Source organism: Sus scrofa, chromosome 16 (assembly GCF_054392235.1).
Source record: "Sus scrofa isolate SSC_HxYL_T2T_F1_AM1 chromosome 16, Sscrofa_HxYL_maternal_Yorkshire_Landrace_v2.0, whole genome shotgun sequence".
NCBI lineage: Eukaryota > Metazoa > Chordata > Mammalia > Artiodactyla > Suidae > Sus > Sus scrofa.
This window is the reverse complement of record NC_139398.1, coordinates 47,122,763-47,140,099: the sequence shown is the minus strand read 5'-3', so window position 1 is coordinate 47,140,099 and position 17,337 is coordinate 47,122,763. Positions and strand designations below refer to the sequence as shown.

Below are 17,337 nucleotides of genomic sequence, written 5' to 3'. Positions count from 1 at the left end.
AGTTGTTAAATATTATCAGATGCCTTTCAGACATCTAGTGGAATGATTTTGTAGTTCTCTTTTGTGGTATCTTGTGTTGAACAATACTTGTGTTTTTAGGCAAAATACTTGTTAGTATTTATGGAGGGGATTGTTTTCAAATACAATGTTGGAACAAATTTGCAAATGCTTTAATTAGGCTTTTTCACAATAATTCATAATAGTTTGACTGTAGTTTTATTGTGTAATCCTTGTTTGATTTGGTATCCAAATGACAATACAACTTCTGGCCAAAACAGGGTAATAAGGATAAGATTTACCCTCCTATCTAAAATAACCATAAAACAGAAAAAGTACATAGAATAGTGATAATCAAGGCAATGATCTCAAGAGATGGGAAACACATGAGGTGGACACTGTGACTGAACTAGCCCACTACCTCAAGAGTTTCCATGGCACAGGTAGAGGAAATCTAGGCTAAGTCTTGTGGACACTCTGTGTGTTAGAGAGATGATTGGGGACACCAAGATGACTAGAGTTCACAGAAAAGAATACTGGAAAACTCCCAAAACAAGAGAATTTTGGAAACTTCAGAGTCCCCTTCAGCTGTTTAGCTGAGTACTGACCAATGCATGAAAGAAACTATTGAAGGCCAGAGAAAGAAGTTCCTGAAGGGATTAGAGGTTACAGTGCTTAGTGATTCCACAGGGCCAGGAATAATGCCTGGTCTCACCAGCCAGATTGGAAACCATCTCGATTTATGGGATGTTGGGAAGGATACACAGAAGGGTCTTGTGTCAGTAGTAGGGAATAATTAGCCCTAGAATAAGCACTGCTCCGGTCCCACCTAATTTATCTTTTAAAAGCAGGACCTGAAAGGACCAGTAACTTAACTGTGTCTTGCAACAAAGTTAAAGAATCATTCTAGGAATACAGAAGTATCCAACACACAAGGTAAAATTCACAAAAAATACCAGATATGCAGAGAAGCTTGAAAACACATATATAATTGTATTATAAAAAATTCAGTTAATCAAAACTAACTCAAAGCAGACACACTTTGATTATCAAAAACAGTAAACAGTTGTTTTAACTGTGTTCTGTATGTTCGAAAAGTTAAGTAGAGTTATAGAAGATAAGAAAAATACAGTGTGTGAGGTGAAAAATACACTTGTTAGGATTAATGACATTATTACACATGGCAGAGGAAAAAGTTAATAAACTTAACACAATAAACACAGCAGTAGAAATTATCATAAACAAAACTGAAGTTAAAGAAAAAAAGGAACTGATCATCAACAAGCTATGGGACTACTTACAGTATCTTCATATATATGTTATTGGAGTCCCTCAAAGAAAAATGGGAACAGGAAGGGGAAACAAATAGATATAAAGAAATAATGGCTAGAATTTTTCCAGATGTGATTAAAAACAAAAACTATAAACCAGTAGATCCAGGAAGCGCAACAAACTCTTAAGCACAGGAAACATGATAAAAATGACACCACGATGCACAATCAGATTTCTTAAAACTAGTTATTAAAAAATTGTATGTATCCAGAGGAAAAAAACAGACCTTTTGTACAAAAGAACAAAAAAAGGGGGGATAATGTCAGCCTTCTCGTTAGGAACAATGCAAGTGAGAAGTTAATGGAGGTACCTTTTTTTGGTCTTCTTAGGACCACTCTGGTGGCATATGGAAGTTCCCAGGCTATGGATGAATTAGAGCTGCAGCTGCCGGCCTACATCACAGCCACAGCAACCTGGGTCAGAGCCATGTTTGTGACCTACACTGCAGCTCATGGTAGCAATGCCAGATCCTTAACCCACTGAACAAGGCCAGGGATTGAACCCATGTCCTCATGGATTCCAGTCAGATTGGTAACTGCTGAGCCACAATGGAACTCCTGGAGCTATGTTTTTAAAGTACTGAGAAAGCAATTAAAAATTTATACCCAGTGAAATATCTATAAAAAATGATAATGAAAGGAGTTCCTGCTGTGACAACAGAATCGGTGGTGCTTCTACAGTGCCAGGACACAGGTTCAATCCCCAGCCCAGCACAGTTGGTTAAAGGATCTGTGGTTGCTGTAGCTGTGGCATGGGTCGCGACTGTGGCCCACATCTGATCCCTGACCCAGGAACTCCATATGCCATGGGGAAGCCATAAAAGAAAAAAAAAAAAAAGATGATGAAATTTTAGATATTCAAAAATTTAAAGAATTTATCACCAGCAGGCCCATACTCCAAAAAAGAATGTTTAAAGAAGTCTTCAAGCAGAAGGAAAGTATCATATGGAAATATGGGTCTGTACAAAGGAGTAAAAAGCTCTGGGAATGGTAACTACATGGATAAATACATAAGATGTTTATATTATGTAAGTCTCAAAATAATTGCTTAAACAAAATATAGTTATAAAATGTGTAAAATGCATGTGAAGTTTTATAACATAAAAGAAGTTACATGCTGGAGTTCTCTTGTGGCTGAGCAGGCTAAGGATCTGGCATTGTCACTGCAGCGGCAAGGGTTCGATCCCTGGCCAGGAGTTTCCACATGCCGTGGGCATGCTCCTCCTCCCTGCAAAAAGAAAGAGTGAGTTACATGCCAAAAAATGGCACAAAGATCAAGAGGGGAGAAATGCAAAGTATACTCTTAATAGTTTGCATGAGGTGATATGGTATCACTTGAAGATAGATTGTGATAAGTTAAAGATGTATGTTATAAACCATAAAGCAACTGCCAAAATAACAAGAGTTTATAGCTTATAAACCAACAAGTAGGAATCATAAAAAAGTACTCAGTTAACAAAAACAAGGACAGAAAAAAAAAAGAACAAAGAATGAAAAACAAACACAAAGATGATAGCTTTAGACCTGTGTCAGTAGTAATATTAAGGATAACTGGTCTAAATATCAGTTGAAAAGTAGATGTCAGATTAGATACAGCTGTATCCTGCCTCAAAACAAACAAAAACACCACATTAAAGGATGGGGAAAGATACATGTAATTCCAATAACACCTAAAATATTTACTCTGTGGCTCTGTACATAAAAAGTTTGCCCACCTCTGCAAGGCAGAGTATATAAATAGACCCACGCATATTTGGACAGCTGATTTTTGACAAAAGTGTAGAGGCAGTTTACTGAGAGGATAATTTTTCAACAAATAGCTCTGAAGCAATTGACTGTGCATACGTAACAAAATGAACTTGAATTCCATAGATAAAAATTTAACTGGAAATAGTTTATAGATCCAAATGTAAAACCTAAAACTATAAAACTTTAAACTAGAAATCATAGGAGAAAATCTTTGAGACTTTGGATTAGGTAAAGATTTCTTAAATATAATACCAAGAGCACTAGTTGATAAATTCGACTTCATTAAAATAAAAACTTCTGCTCTTTATTTTATTTTTATTTTTGGTTGTGCCTGCGGCTCACAGAATTCCCAAGCCAGGGATCAGACCCGTGCCACAGTGCTGACCAGAGCCACTGCAGTGATAGCACCAGATCCTTAACCCACTGTGCCACAAGAGAACTCCAAAAACTACTGCTCTTTAGAAAACACTTTTAAGAGAATGAAAAGACAAGCCACAGATTGGGAGAAAATACTTAGAAATCAATTTTCTAATAAATATCCTATATCCAGAATATATTTTTAAGGCCTTCCCTTGTGGCTCACAACAGAATATGTTTCTAAAACTTTCAAAACACAATGAGAAAACAGTAAACCCAGTTAAAAAGTAAGCAAAATACTTGAACAGACACATCACTGAAGAAGAGTATGGCTAAATATACACCTGCCGTACCCCACTATTTTACTCCTAGGTAATTTCTCAAGAGAAATGAAAGTTTCTGTCCATGCAAAGATTTGGAACTGGTTAAATTATAGTATATGTATTCACTAATATGTTATGCACCTCCTCACAATAAAAGAAGTCACTTTATTCATCCAACAAAGTGTTTACTATACTAGGCATGGTTCTAGATACTAGGAATATAGCATGGAGCAAAAACATAAAATTTCCTGCCTCATTTGCTTATATTCTGTTTTGGAGACACAAACATTATATTCGTTTCCTGGGGCTGCTGTAACAAAGTATCACAAGCTTAAAACAAATTTATTCTCTGCAGACCAAAAGTTCTGCGACCTGGCTAGAATTGTTCTTTGTTTCTTCATAACTTCTGATGGTAGCTGATGATAGTCTTTGACATTCCTTAGCTTATAGCAGCCTCACTCTAATTTCTGCCTTTGTTATCACATGGCATTCTTCCTGTGTATCTCTGTCTCATAACAGAGACCAGTCATATTATATAGTAAGGGCCTACCCTACTCTAGTGTGACATCTTAACTAATTAACATCTGTTAACAGCTTTATTTCCAAACAGGGTCACATTTTGAGGTACTGAGGGTTAAGACTTTGACATCTTTTATGGGAACACAACTCAGCCCATAACAGACTCTGAGCAAAATAAGTTAAATGGTATCTTAGAGCAGGTTTTAGCAAACTATGGTTTGCAGACCAAATCTAACATGAATTCTATTTTTATAAATAAAGTTTCACTAGAACTCAGGTCAGTCATGCCAGTTTTATTACATATTGTCACTGACTGCTTTTGCACTCCAAAAGACATAGTTGAGTAGTTGTCACACAGACCTGAAGGCCCACAAACCCTAAAATGTTATCTGGTTCTTTATAAGAAATGTTTGCCAACCTAATTTTAGAAGGTTAAGTGCTAGTGGGGGAAAAAAAAAAAACAGAAAAGGGAGGAAAAGCAAAACAGGGTAGTCAGGGAAGACTTTGTGAGACGATGACTTTGAGCAAAGCTTACAAGGAATTTACACCATGGGAATACCAAATCCGAGCTGCATCTGCAACCTGTGCCGCAGCTTGCGGTAACACTGGATCCTTTAAATCACTGAGTGAGACCAGGGATCAAACCTGCATCCTCATGGATACTGGTTGGGTTCTTAACCCACTGAGCCACAACCGGAACTCCTATGTATTTTCTTTGCATTTGAAAATAATATCATAGGAGTTCCCATTGTGGCGTAGCAGAAATAAATCTGACTAGGAACCATGAGGTTGCGGGTTCGATCCCTGGCCTCACTCAGTGGGTTAAGGATCTGGCATTGACATGAGCTGTGGTGTAGGTCGCAGACGTGGCTTGGATCCTGCATAGCTGTGGCTGTGGTGTAGGTCAGTAGCTGTAGCTCTGATTCAACCCCTAGCCTGGGAACCTCCATATGCTGCAGGTTTGGCTCTAAAAATCAAAATAAATAAATAAAATAATATAAGTTTAATCTTTTATGTTATTAAATCATATCAAAGGTTTAATGTGTATGAAGCAGTAATGGAGGATTCAACTCCTTACCTGAGTTTGAAATTATCTTATTACATTTCAAAGAGAAATTAACACTGCTAATGCTAGAATTTAACCTAATATTGAGCCAATTTTAAAATGAATTTTTACATCTGTGTGCATATACTAGTTTGGCAATTGAGTCGGTAGCCTATTGCTAATGGAAGACAAAAGGGATGATTTTGTATAAGATTTTCTCTAACTTCTTTTGTCAAATTCAACTAACTTTACCATTCACATTTCTATGACATTAAATGGATATTAAGGAGGTTTGAATTAGGAAAGAGAGAGCCAATGTTTCCAAGTATGTATCAAAACACATTAGAATATATGAATACTTGTATGCAAGTATTTATGGGATTGTTTTATGCTGAAGCTCAGAAGACAGCTAAAACAAGATACTTTTTCAAAACCTGAAAGTGTTATGGGGGCAGGAATTTAAGAAGTACACATATAATGAATATTATCAAAATCATCCTTCTAAACAAGACTCTCCTCACTCTACAGTGAGACCCAATAAAAAGAGCATGACATTTGGATGAAGACTTAGTTTCAAATCCCCGCTCTTTCACTTACTAATTTTGCAATTTGGGTAAGTAACTGACCCTGTTTGAATTTTTGCTTTTCCTTTTGTAAAGTTCCAATAATTAATCCCTGTCTTTCAAACCCATGGAATGTATAATACCAAGAGTGAACCCTAAAGTAAGCTAGAGACTTGGGGTGACCGTAGTGTGTCATTATAGGTTCATTCTTGGTGAAATGTGCCATTCTGGTGAGTGATGTTAATAAGGTAAGAGGCTCTGCATGTGTGGGGGCAGCAGGTCTGTGGGAAATCTCTTTATCTTCTTCTCAGTTTTATTGTAAACTTAAAACTACAGTTAAAAAAAATCCACCTTTAAAAAATAAAATGATAATCCCTGCCCTATCCACCTGCTTTCCTAGGATGATAGAAGAATCAAATGAAATAATTTACATGAAAACAGTTTGTATATGTGAAATAGCATACAAGTGCTATTATGTGTTCATAATTAGTACTAATAGAATAGAACAGTTTGGAGTTCCCGTCGTGGCGCAGTGGTTAACGAATCCGACTAGGAACCATGAGGTTGCGGGTTCGATCCCTGCACTTGCTCAGTGGGTTAACGATCCGACGTTGCCGTGAGCTGTGGTGTAGGTTGCGTTGCTGTGGCTCTGGCGTAGGCCGGTGGCTACAGCTCCGATTCAACCCCTAGCCTGGGAACCTCCATATGCCGCGGGAGCGGCCCAAGAAATAGCAACAACAACAACAACAATAAAAAAGACAAAAAGACAAAAAAAAAAAAAAAGAATAGAACAGTTTGATAATGTTTTAAATAATTTAATAATCAGTTAATATATGCATAACTGACTTTTTGCACATTTATTCATAACAACACTGCTGTGTATGATATGATGTAAAAGATGCTATATTGAAATTTTCTCCATCCTGATTCCTACTCAGCTTATGTATTCAACAGATGTTACTTGACCTTCTATTTGGCAGTTGTAGTTCACCTCCTATTCTATAGTTATGGTAGTAATGTTTCTATAGTAACAGTTTATACTGACAGTCTTCCTTACATGCACCGAGAATCTAAATTTATTATTCATGCTTTTTCATTCTATCCTGATTTTTAACAAAGCAGAAAGAAAAAAATTCAAAAATCACAATCCATAAGAATAAAAACAATTAACAAAGGGCTAAAGTATTAAATATTTCTCAGTGACTACCCTACTGCCTTTTTTTTTGGAGGGGGGGGGTCTTTTTAGGGCCGCACCCACCGCATATGGAGGTTCCCAGGCTAGGGGTCTAATCAGAGGTACCGCTGCTGGCCTATGCCAGATCCCCACAGCTCACGGCAATGCCGGATCCCCAACCCACGTTGAACCTGCAACCTCATGTCTCCTAGTTAGATTCGTTTCCGCTATGCCATGATGGGAACTCCCATCTACTGCCTTTTCTTAAAAAAATCCATGGGAATTAAAGTGAATGAGAACAAATAGATTATAAGGATAATCTTAGATTTTTTTCTAATTTTTTAACTAAATTATTCATAAACTTTGTTAATTTAACATTAATAGTTACTTATTATGCACCCTATAGCTCCTTCCAGTATATTACTGTAGCATAGTTGAGGAATTGCTGCAGTAGAACAACCACTTAGTTCTTAGAATAGTCCTTTCCTGTATCTGTGGTTAGTATCATGTTTTGATTTCATAGGAACTTCCAAGATAATAGAGAGATTTCAAGGAAAATCAATATATATGTGCTTGTAGAAAATTCTACAAGAGATGAGAAAGGATAGTGTTAATAAGAAAATTTTAAATTGAATATTTACTGTCAACAGAATGAAAGGAGGGGAAAAGCAGAGTACTATCAATTCTGTCAATTTTATTTTTTTTATATTTATTTATTTTGCTTTTTAGGACTGCACCCTCAGCGTATGGAGATTCCCAGGCTAGGGATCTAATTTTGTAGGGCTCAGCATATGGAGGTTCCCAGGCTAGGGATCTAATCAGAGCTACATACAGCTTCTGGCCTATACCACAGCCACAGCAATGCCAGATCCGAGCCGTGTCTGCAACCTACACTATAGCTCACGGCAACACCGGATCCTTAACCACTGAGTGAGGCCAGGGATCGAACCTGCAACCTCATGGTTCCTAGTTGGATTTGTTTCCCCTGCACCATGATAGGAATTCCAATTCTGTCAATTTTAAAACAAGATAAGCCCCCAAATGAAGTGAATTATATTGCATATAATATTTTAGATAGTACCGTTGTAGCTCTATCCCTTAGGTTTGGACTGTGAAATCAGATTCCTTAATATCTGTTCCTTTAGCACATCTATCTCAGTAACAGTCCTGTAAAAATTAGGAAACATTACTTTCTGTGAAAATATGAAACCTTCCTTTGCCTATTTTCCTTTTACTTGTGTTTCATGGCACTGCTCAGATAAATCTAATTGCCTTAAAGTAATTGTAACCACTTTCATGGGACCTCTTGTTTCAGAGTTTCATTATAAGACTGTAGTGCATAAATAGAAAGATTGCCAATTTTCAGAACTATAAAGAAACCTCTCTGTAGTGTGAACAAGGTACTTGGTCGGGGGAGGTGATCAGGATGACAAGACCACATACTACTCTACCTAGACTTTTGTTGTTGTTTTGATGAACAGTTTAATCATGTAGTGGATTTTTCTACTCTGGGACTATTAAAACTGGGAAGTAAGGAAAAATAGGTGGAGGAAAGTGGTTCCTATAACTTAGTTCTTTTAAACCTTTACCTGAGACAGTCTAAACAATTCATCAAGTAATTTTGTTGTAGGGTGACTGTTAGGTAGTTAGGGAGTATAAAAGTCAAGTTAGTATTTCTTTCTTTTTTTGGGGGGGCATCCTAATTTATTTATTTTTCTTTTTTGGCTGCCCCATGAAGTTAGTATTTATTTATTTTTTATTTATTTTTTTTTTTTGGTCTTTTTGTCTTTGTTGTTGTTGTTGTTGCTATTTCTTGGGCCGCTCCCGCGGCATATGGAGGTTCCCAGGCTAGGGGTCGAATCGGAGCTGTAGCCACCGGCCTACGCCAAAGCCACAGCAACTCGGGATCTGAGCCTCGTCTGCAACCTACACCACAGCTCACGGCAACGCCAGATCGTTAACCCACTGAGCGAGGGCAGGGACCGAACCCGCAACCTCATGGTTCCTAGTCGGATTCGTTAACCACTGCGCCACAACAGGAACTCCAGTATTTCTATTTAGTAAAATGACACTGTGTTTCAAATGTACTGCTATGAAGCCTTCATCAAGAAATCAGTTTTATCTGGAAAAGATCCACATTGGGTATTTTATTGATTGACTGATTGATTGATTGTCTTTTGTCTTTTTAGGGCTACACCCGCTTATAGAGGTTCCCAGGCTAGGGGTCTAAATGGAGCTACAGCTGCCGGCCTACATGACAGCTACAGCAATGCCAGATATGAGCCACATTTGCAACGTACACCACAGCTCACAGCAACGCTGGATCCTTAACCCACCGAGCAAGGCCAGGGATTGAACCCACAACCTCATGGTTCCCAGTCGGACTCGTTTCCGCTGTGCCATGACAGGAACTCCCACATCAAGTATTTTAAAATTTATATTTATGACCACATGTGTGCTATGTTTGGATATGCCGTAATTTACCTAGTCCCCTTTCATGAACATTTAGGTTGCTTCAGCCTTTCACTATTAAAAAGAATCTTGAGTGAATAACCTTGTACATGTATTGTTTTGCTCATATCTATGGGATAACATACTGGAAGTTGAATCATTAAATTTAAACCTGTGTATACTTTAATTTTGATTGGTAATGCAAAACTGGCCATACACCTTTTCTGGGTAGGGTTTTTGTTTTTAACTGAGATATAATTTACAAACAATAAAATTGACAAGTGTACAATTTTTTGGGAAGGTTATGCCAGTTGACACTGTAACTGGTATTGTACAAAAATGCCTTTATGTCACACTCTCACAACACTTGATAACTTTTTAGTTTTTGTGTTTTTGTCAGTACTCAAAGTGAGAACAGGAGTGCAAAGGTTTTAATAGTTTTGTTCGTTTACTATTTGTACTAAATACAACTTACATACAGTGAAGTTCACAAATCATAAGTGTGTAACACATGTTTAATATCCCAGAATGTTCCCCTTCTTTCTTCCTACCACTCTACCCCAAAAATGATAACCACTGTTCTGACCTATCCTCTAGATTAAGTTAGTTTTTGAACTTAATTTAAAAGGAATCATATAGACTATACTTTTTGTGTGTTTGGTTTCTTCTGTGTTATATATGAGATTGTCATGTTGTGAGTACCTATAATTTATTATTTTTCATTGCTATGATTCAGTTACTTGAATATATCACAATTTATTCTACATTTATGGATTTTTTTGTTTGTTATTTTGCCATTTCTTGGGCTGCTCTTGCGGCATACAGAGGTTCCCAGGCTAGGGGTCAAATCGGAGCTGTAGCCACCGGCCTATGCCAGAGCCACAGCAATGCAGGATCTGAGCCGCGTCTGCAACCTACACCACAGCTCACGGCAACGCCGGATCGTTAACCCACTGAGCAAGGGCAGGGACCGAACCCGCAACCTCATGGTTCCTAGTCAGATTCATTAACTACTGCGCCATGACGGGAGCTCCCATTTATGGATTTTTAGTTGCTTTCAACTTTCAGCTTTTATGACTAAAACTTACATGAACATTCTATTACATGTCTTGAAAGAGTTTGGTTCTCATTTGTTTTGGCTGTACACTTTACCTGGGTAGGTTTGGTTTGTTTGTTTTTAATTGATGTCTGATTTATAAACAAATTCCAGCAACTTTTAGTGTAGTTTGTTACAAAAGTTTCCCATGGGTCTCTCACATTTCTGCATGTCACATGAACAAAAACCCTGCCTTTTTTCCAGACTATCTTTTAAAGGGCATTGGAAGGTAGAAATGGTGGCTTTCCATAGAGCAAAAGGCAGGTTGCTTATAGCTCTGGAAAATAGAAGTATTGTCTTCCTTCCAATGTAGAGGGCAGGTGTGCTTACTGCCGTTTTAAAAGGTTCACGTTTCCAATAAGCTTAGTCTTCCTCTCCTGTAACACAACCCACTGCATGTACAGGTGTTACATGACTCTTTTTCACAATGCTCTGTGAATTGGGGCTCAGGCAACTGGCACAAGAAAATGCTGATAACTGACTACTGCTCCTGGTATGACTAGTAAAGTTGTTTGTCTCTGACTCAAAAATCTTAGGTCTTCTGCCAATACCCATGAAACTGACAGGCTAACTTGTTAGCTTGGAAGTAGGGTCAAATCTCAAAGCCTTCACTGTTCTTTACACAATTTGGTGAATTTTGACAAATATACAGTCAAGTCATAGTAGGTTTCTGTCACCACCACAATCAAGTCATAGTAGGTTTCTGTCATCCCAGAAAGTTCCTTTGTACCATTTTACATCTGTTGCCCTTCCCCACCTCAGCCCTAGCCAACTCCTATTCTGCTTTCTGTCACTCTAGTTTTGCCATTTGTTGAATTTCCCATGCATAGAATTTTACATTATTTAGCCTGTTGTGTCTGGCTTCTTTCATTTAGAATGATGCTTTTGACATTCATTCATACTATATTGCATGTATCACTCGTTTATTCCCTTTTACTGCTGAGTGGTATTCAATTGTATGGATATACCATTGTTTGGATATTTGTCTATCCACCCACTAGTTGATGGACATTTGGTTTATTTCTAGTTTAGGACTACTATGAATAAAACTACTGACTGAGTATATGTCTTCATGTGGACACATTTTTATTTCTCTTGGGTACATTCTTAGGAGTGGAAATGCTGAGTCTTACGATGGGCTTTTAACTTGGTAAAGAACTGCCAAATTGTTTTCTAGAGTGTCTATCATCTTGCATTAGTTTCTGGATTGTTTTAATTTGTATCTCATTATGGGTGAGGTTGAAAGTATCATTTTATATGTTTGAGTTACTTATATTTCCTTCTCTATAAAATTGCCTATTCAACTCATCCATGACTTTTAGAAAAAATAGCTAAGATGAAGTGTTGGGATTTTTTTAGTGATTTGTAGGCATTCTTCATATGTCGGGATATTTTTGGTCATGCTTTGAATTATAAGCTTTTTTTCCATTTTGCAAATTATCTTTTGAAGTTGCTAATGGTGGGGTTTGCCATGTAGAGATTTGTCTCTTAAGCTCTCAGTCTCACACGGTATTTATTAATCATGCAAGTCTTCATTATAGAAACAAGATTGCCCTTTTAATTAACCTTAAAGTATAAATTATATTTCCCAGCAATATTTTCTGTAGCTATAATTTTCATGGGAATAAAGAAAATACTCTGAAGACTTAAACTTGTTTGCTGCATTCTCATAAGAATTTTACCACCTTTTAGAAAACAGCTATACAGTGGAAAGAAAAGAGCTTTAGAAATTGTGTCCTAATTTATTATATTTGCTAAGAGAAGAAATATTTAAAATAATATTACCTGTGTCTTTTACAGAAATATCTATGCAAGATGTTGACACTGCAAACTTGGGTAGTGCAAGCCTTGTTTATTTTCCTCACCACTAAATGTAAAGGTAAGGTTCATGAAATACCCTACCTCCCAATTTCACAAATTAGATTTGTGTATTGTTATATAATTAAGCTTATGCTTAATAATTATGTAATTGTGCTTGTATATTTATTCTTGTAGGATTATTGTTGGGTGAATGATATTGTCTTAAGAATGAATTTAAGAAGTAAAAATACTCTTGGTAAATTATAATTTATATAATTTGAGTTGAAACACTGAATTATTCAGTAATCCCTAGTGCTATTTAGCTATACTAACAGTGACTTTAACGTAGGGAAGGAAAAAAAATTTTTTTTTAAATAAAGAAAGTGGAAAAATCTGTCAATTTTTATTTCTTTGCTTTTTATTTATTTATTCATTTTTGGTCTTTTTAGGGCTACACTCGGGCCATATGGAAGTTCCCAGGCCACAGCAACGTGGGATCTGCAACCTACACCACAGCTCACGGCAACACTGTATCCTTAACCCACTGAGTGAGGCCAGGCATCCAACCCAAGTCCTCATGGATACTATTTGGGTTTGTTACCACTGAGCCACAATGGGAAATCCCCAGATCTGTTAATTTTTAGTGCTTCACTCCTTAATAGCCAAAGATGTCACTAGAATAAAGAGATCACCTAGAGTAATATGGCTCGAACTGGTCCACAGCCTCTCTGAGAACTGATTGTTATTGGTCCATATTAAGTACAGAAATTAATAATAAATGTTAAGAAACTTTTAACAATTTGACATACCATTGACATCCAACCATGTGGGCTTGCCTCATTCAACATAATATAAAACAAAAGTATAAGTGAAAACTTGGGAGGAAAAAAAACCCTAAACTGATCCTTCACCACAGATGGTTTGAGAAGCACTGCTGTAAATCAAACCTTCAAATCCAAGAATGCAGCCTTTTAAACACTTGAAGTGACACAAACCTTATGTTGAATTTTTTCTTATTTAAAAGTCTTTCCTTATTCCTGAACCCAAATTTTCCTCCTTGGTAACTCTTTCTCATTAATCCTAGAAATTCTTCTAGGATAGGACCACTTTGCTTTCCCACTGTTCACATCATCAGGTACTGAAGGACTGCTTTCTTGTGTCTCTAACCTTTCTTCCCCAAGTTAAACTTAATAAGTTATCCTAATTATTCTTTATAGGACTTGACTTCCAGCCCATATGTGCCGATTACCCTCCTGACTCTTCTTTTGGTTTTACATATCACATTTAAAATGTAAAATCATCCCACCTCTCCTACTTACCAACTATGGAATTTTAAGGATTCACTTAACTTTTGTCTCAGCATTCCTTAATTTGTGTAAGATGGGGGTAATAGTGGTCCTTAACTCCAGTGTTATTTTGAGAATTAAATGAGTTAATATACAGAAGACATTTGCACAGTGCCTGGCCCAGAGTAAGCATTGTAAATATGTTTATGACTGAGGTGAACTAGACATGGTCTGAGTATAGTGATTTTATTACTTACTTTAATCCAGACATCATTTTTATTAAAGCAATGTAGCTTTTTACAGGCTAATATACACCATAGTTTCATGTTAAGCTACCAGTCAGTAAAGATTCTCAGGTTATTTTCGCATGAATTACTTTTAAGCCATTTCTCCCTCACCCTATATTTATTTCTTATCAACCTAAATAATTTTTTCTCTTAAAAAATCATTTTATTAGTCTTAGCCTATCAGCCTAGTCTTTCAACATAATCTTGATTCCTAACATTATCATCCAGATTGCTGGCAATCTATTATAGTCTTGTCCTTGGCTAATTTGATATGTTTATGTCTGTGTGTGTGTGTCTCTCTCACAATCCTGTTTTCCCCCAGAATTGTTGATAAAAGTGTTGATAATAGGACTACAGTATTTATTGCTACCACACAGGTTGCTCCAAAACGTCATGCATTAAAATGACAATACTTGGAGTTCCCTTCATGGCTAAGCGGTTAATGAACCCGACTAGGAACCATGAGGATGCAGGTTCAATCCCTGGCCTCACTGAGTAGGTTAAGGATCCAGTGTTGCCACGAGCTGTGGTGTAGGCTGGCAGCTGTAACTATGATTTGACCCCTAACCTGGGAACCTCCATATGTTGTGGGTGCAGCCCTAAAAAGCAAAAAAGCAAAAAAAAAAAAAAAAACCAAGAAACAATACAATTCTCACGGTTTATGTGGGTCAGGAATACAGACAAGCATAGTCGAACTGATTCTTCTTTGTTCTGTGATAACTGGGGTCTCAGCTAGTATAATCAAAGATTGTGGTCTGGAATCATCTAAAGACTCATTCACTTAAATGTCTGGTGTTGATGCTGGCTATAGGCTGAGGACTTTGCTATGGCTGTTGGTCAGAACACCATGCATGGTCTCTCCTGAGGCTTTGGCTTCCTTCCATGTGACTAGACTCCAAGGGCAAATGTTCCAAGACAGAAAGAAAGCTAGTTAGAAGTTGTGTTGCTTTGATGATCTTAGCACTCTTGCTTGGCTGGGTCAGACATACTGCACCCATACAGATCTGTGGACAGGAGGTGAATATAGACCTTATTTCTTTGTAGAAGGAGTATCAGTCACTTTGTAAGATGAGCATGTGGGATGGGATACATGTATTTTTATGACCTTTGGAAAATACAGTCTGCCCCCAGGACCAGGGGTAGGCACTTAAGCATATATATACTACTCAGGACCTCCCTCTTATTGACTCTTCTTAATCAGTGATTTTTATATATGTGTAATTAACCAATTAAAAAGCTGTGAAACTTCTGCTTCTATAGATCAAGAATAGCCAAATAATCAGCAGTCTTGTAATGTTCATTCTAACATCTGTTATGGTGTATTCTAACCCACAATTTGTCTTGTCTGCATGGGTGTCCCAACTAACTTTATCAAATAACTTTTTAAAAATTAAAATGCTCTCTAAAATTTGATCTCAGATATCCTGATAGCCCTATAAAACTTCAAATCCCATTGGAAAAATGGAGTCACTAAAGGAAGCTGCCTTAAATTTCTAGAGAGTGAAAATAGAGAAAGAGAATAGAATCAAGCCAAACAGTTGGGAATTTTACCTTTATGTAATAGGTAGCCATTAAATAATTTAAGAAAATGGCTTAATCATTTTTAAACAGTAACTCTGGCAGCTCTATGTAGTATAAATTAGAAGGAGGTCAGATTGTGGTATAATATGGCCTGAACACCAGCAGCCAAAATAGGGTTGATGAGAAGAAGCTGATTGACACATTAAGAATAGAGAACCAACAAGACTCAGGGAGTATTGGAAGGACTACCAGGTTATCTGGCCTGGATGCCTGGATGGGAGTGGCAGTGTTAGCAGAGGTAGAGAAATAAGAGTAAGAAAGAAAAAGTTTGGAAAGGACTGTGATGCATGTAGTTTTAGACATGTACTTATGGAATATTGCAGCTGGATATCTTATAAGTCATTAAAAACAAAGGAATTTAGAACCAGAGAACAAGGGTTTAGACATTATCAAAATGAAGTAGGTGATAGTTAAAGCATATGGTTATGTCTTTTTTTTAATATACATTTTGATTCCTTGTTTTTTAATATGGGGTTTTATCCCTTGTGCTTTTTGTTAAAACCAGTATATGGGGACCTACTGTATAACACAGGCAACTCAACCCAGTAGTCTTTGATGGTCTATATGAGGAAAGAATCTGAAAGAGAATGGATGTGTATACATGTATAACTGAATCACTTTGTGGTAAACACATTGTAAATCAGTTGTACTTCAAAAAAAAAAACTTAAAAATGAAAAAAAAAACCAATATATTTGGCCATCTTATTCTATCCTTTCAGTTTTTTGTTGCTTCCTTTCTCTTTCCTTTGTTATCTGATTTTGATATATTAATAATGTATACTACCTTTCCGTGCCTTCGTCTGCACCTCCAAAGGCATTCAGGATTGGCCAGGAACAGAGATCACTGACTGACTTCTGGAGGGTCTGCATCAAGGAACAGGATTGGTGGAGGAGCAAATAAGAATCATGCTGCAGGCAAACCATTTCCTAAAGCAAAGTTAAAATGTTATAAAAAAGGGCTGAAGCTTGCTTAGGGCTTTTTTTTTTTTAATCTAGCTCTTATCTGCCGTATAATTAGTATATTTCTTTATAAATTAGACATTAAATTCTGAAATTAACTTTTACTGTTTTTTTTCTTCTGTGTCTTTATAGATATTTTAGTGAAGAATGAGGAACTGCATTGATAAGAAATATTATTTTGTACCAGAAAAATTCAGTCCATTTTTGTATTTTCTGTTATTGTTCTTTTCAGGTGAACTTCTAGATCCATGTGGTCATATCAGCCCTGAATCTCCAGTTATACAACTTGGCTCTAATTTTACAGCAGTTTGTGTTCTAAAGGAAAAATGTATGGATCATTATCATGTAAATGCTAGTTACATTTTCTGGAAAACAAATCATGTTACTATTCCTTATGAGCAATATAATGTCATAAACAGAACAGCATCTAGTGTCACATTTAGAGATATATCTTTATTAAATATTCAACTCACTTGTAACATCCGTACCTTTGGACAGATTGATCAGAATGTTTATGGAATCCGAATCATTTCAGGCTGTAAGTTTTGTTTTACTTTTTTCTTTTTCAGACTTTGTCATGACTGTTTAAACTTTTAAGTCTGTTGTCTATTGCTCTTTATGAAATGCAGTAACTCAGCTCAATGAGTTTTGGACTAATTTATTTAAAAAAAAATAAGCTTAGAAGTAGAACAAAAAGCCTAAAGTGTAACACTAGTTTTATAGTTTTGCTAAACGTCAGACATCTGTCAGTTTCCTAGAAAATATATTTTGACATGAGACAACCCCAAAAATACTGAATTGAAATATGTGACTGGGAG

General features: G+C 36.7%; 1 protein-coding gene across 7 annotated transcripts in view; it reads left to right on the top strand.

The window, feature by feature from the left end:
• Positions 1-17,337, top strand: part of IL6ST (interleukin 6 cytokine family signal transducer) — a 50,495-nt gene that overhangs the window by 6,079 nt on the left and 27,079 nt on the right. For 3 of the 7 annotated variants that reach the window (XM_021076515.2, XM_085001450.1, NM_001097432.1), the window contains 2 exon segments: positions 12,406-12,484; positions 16,752-17,057. In XM_021076515.2, the coding sequence (XP_020932174.2) occupies positions 12,421-12,484; positions 16,752-17,057 (370 nt within the window). In that variant the 5' untranslated portion in view covers positions 12,406-12,420. 7 annotated transcript variants of the gene reach the window in all.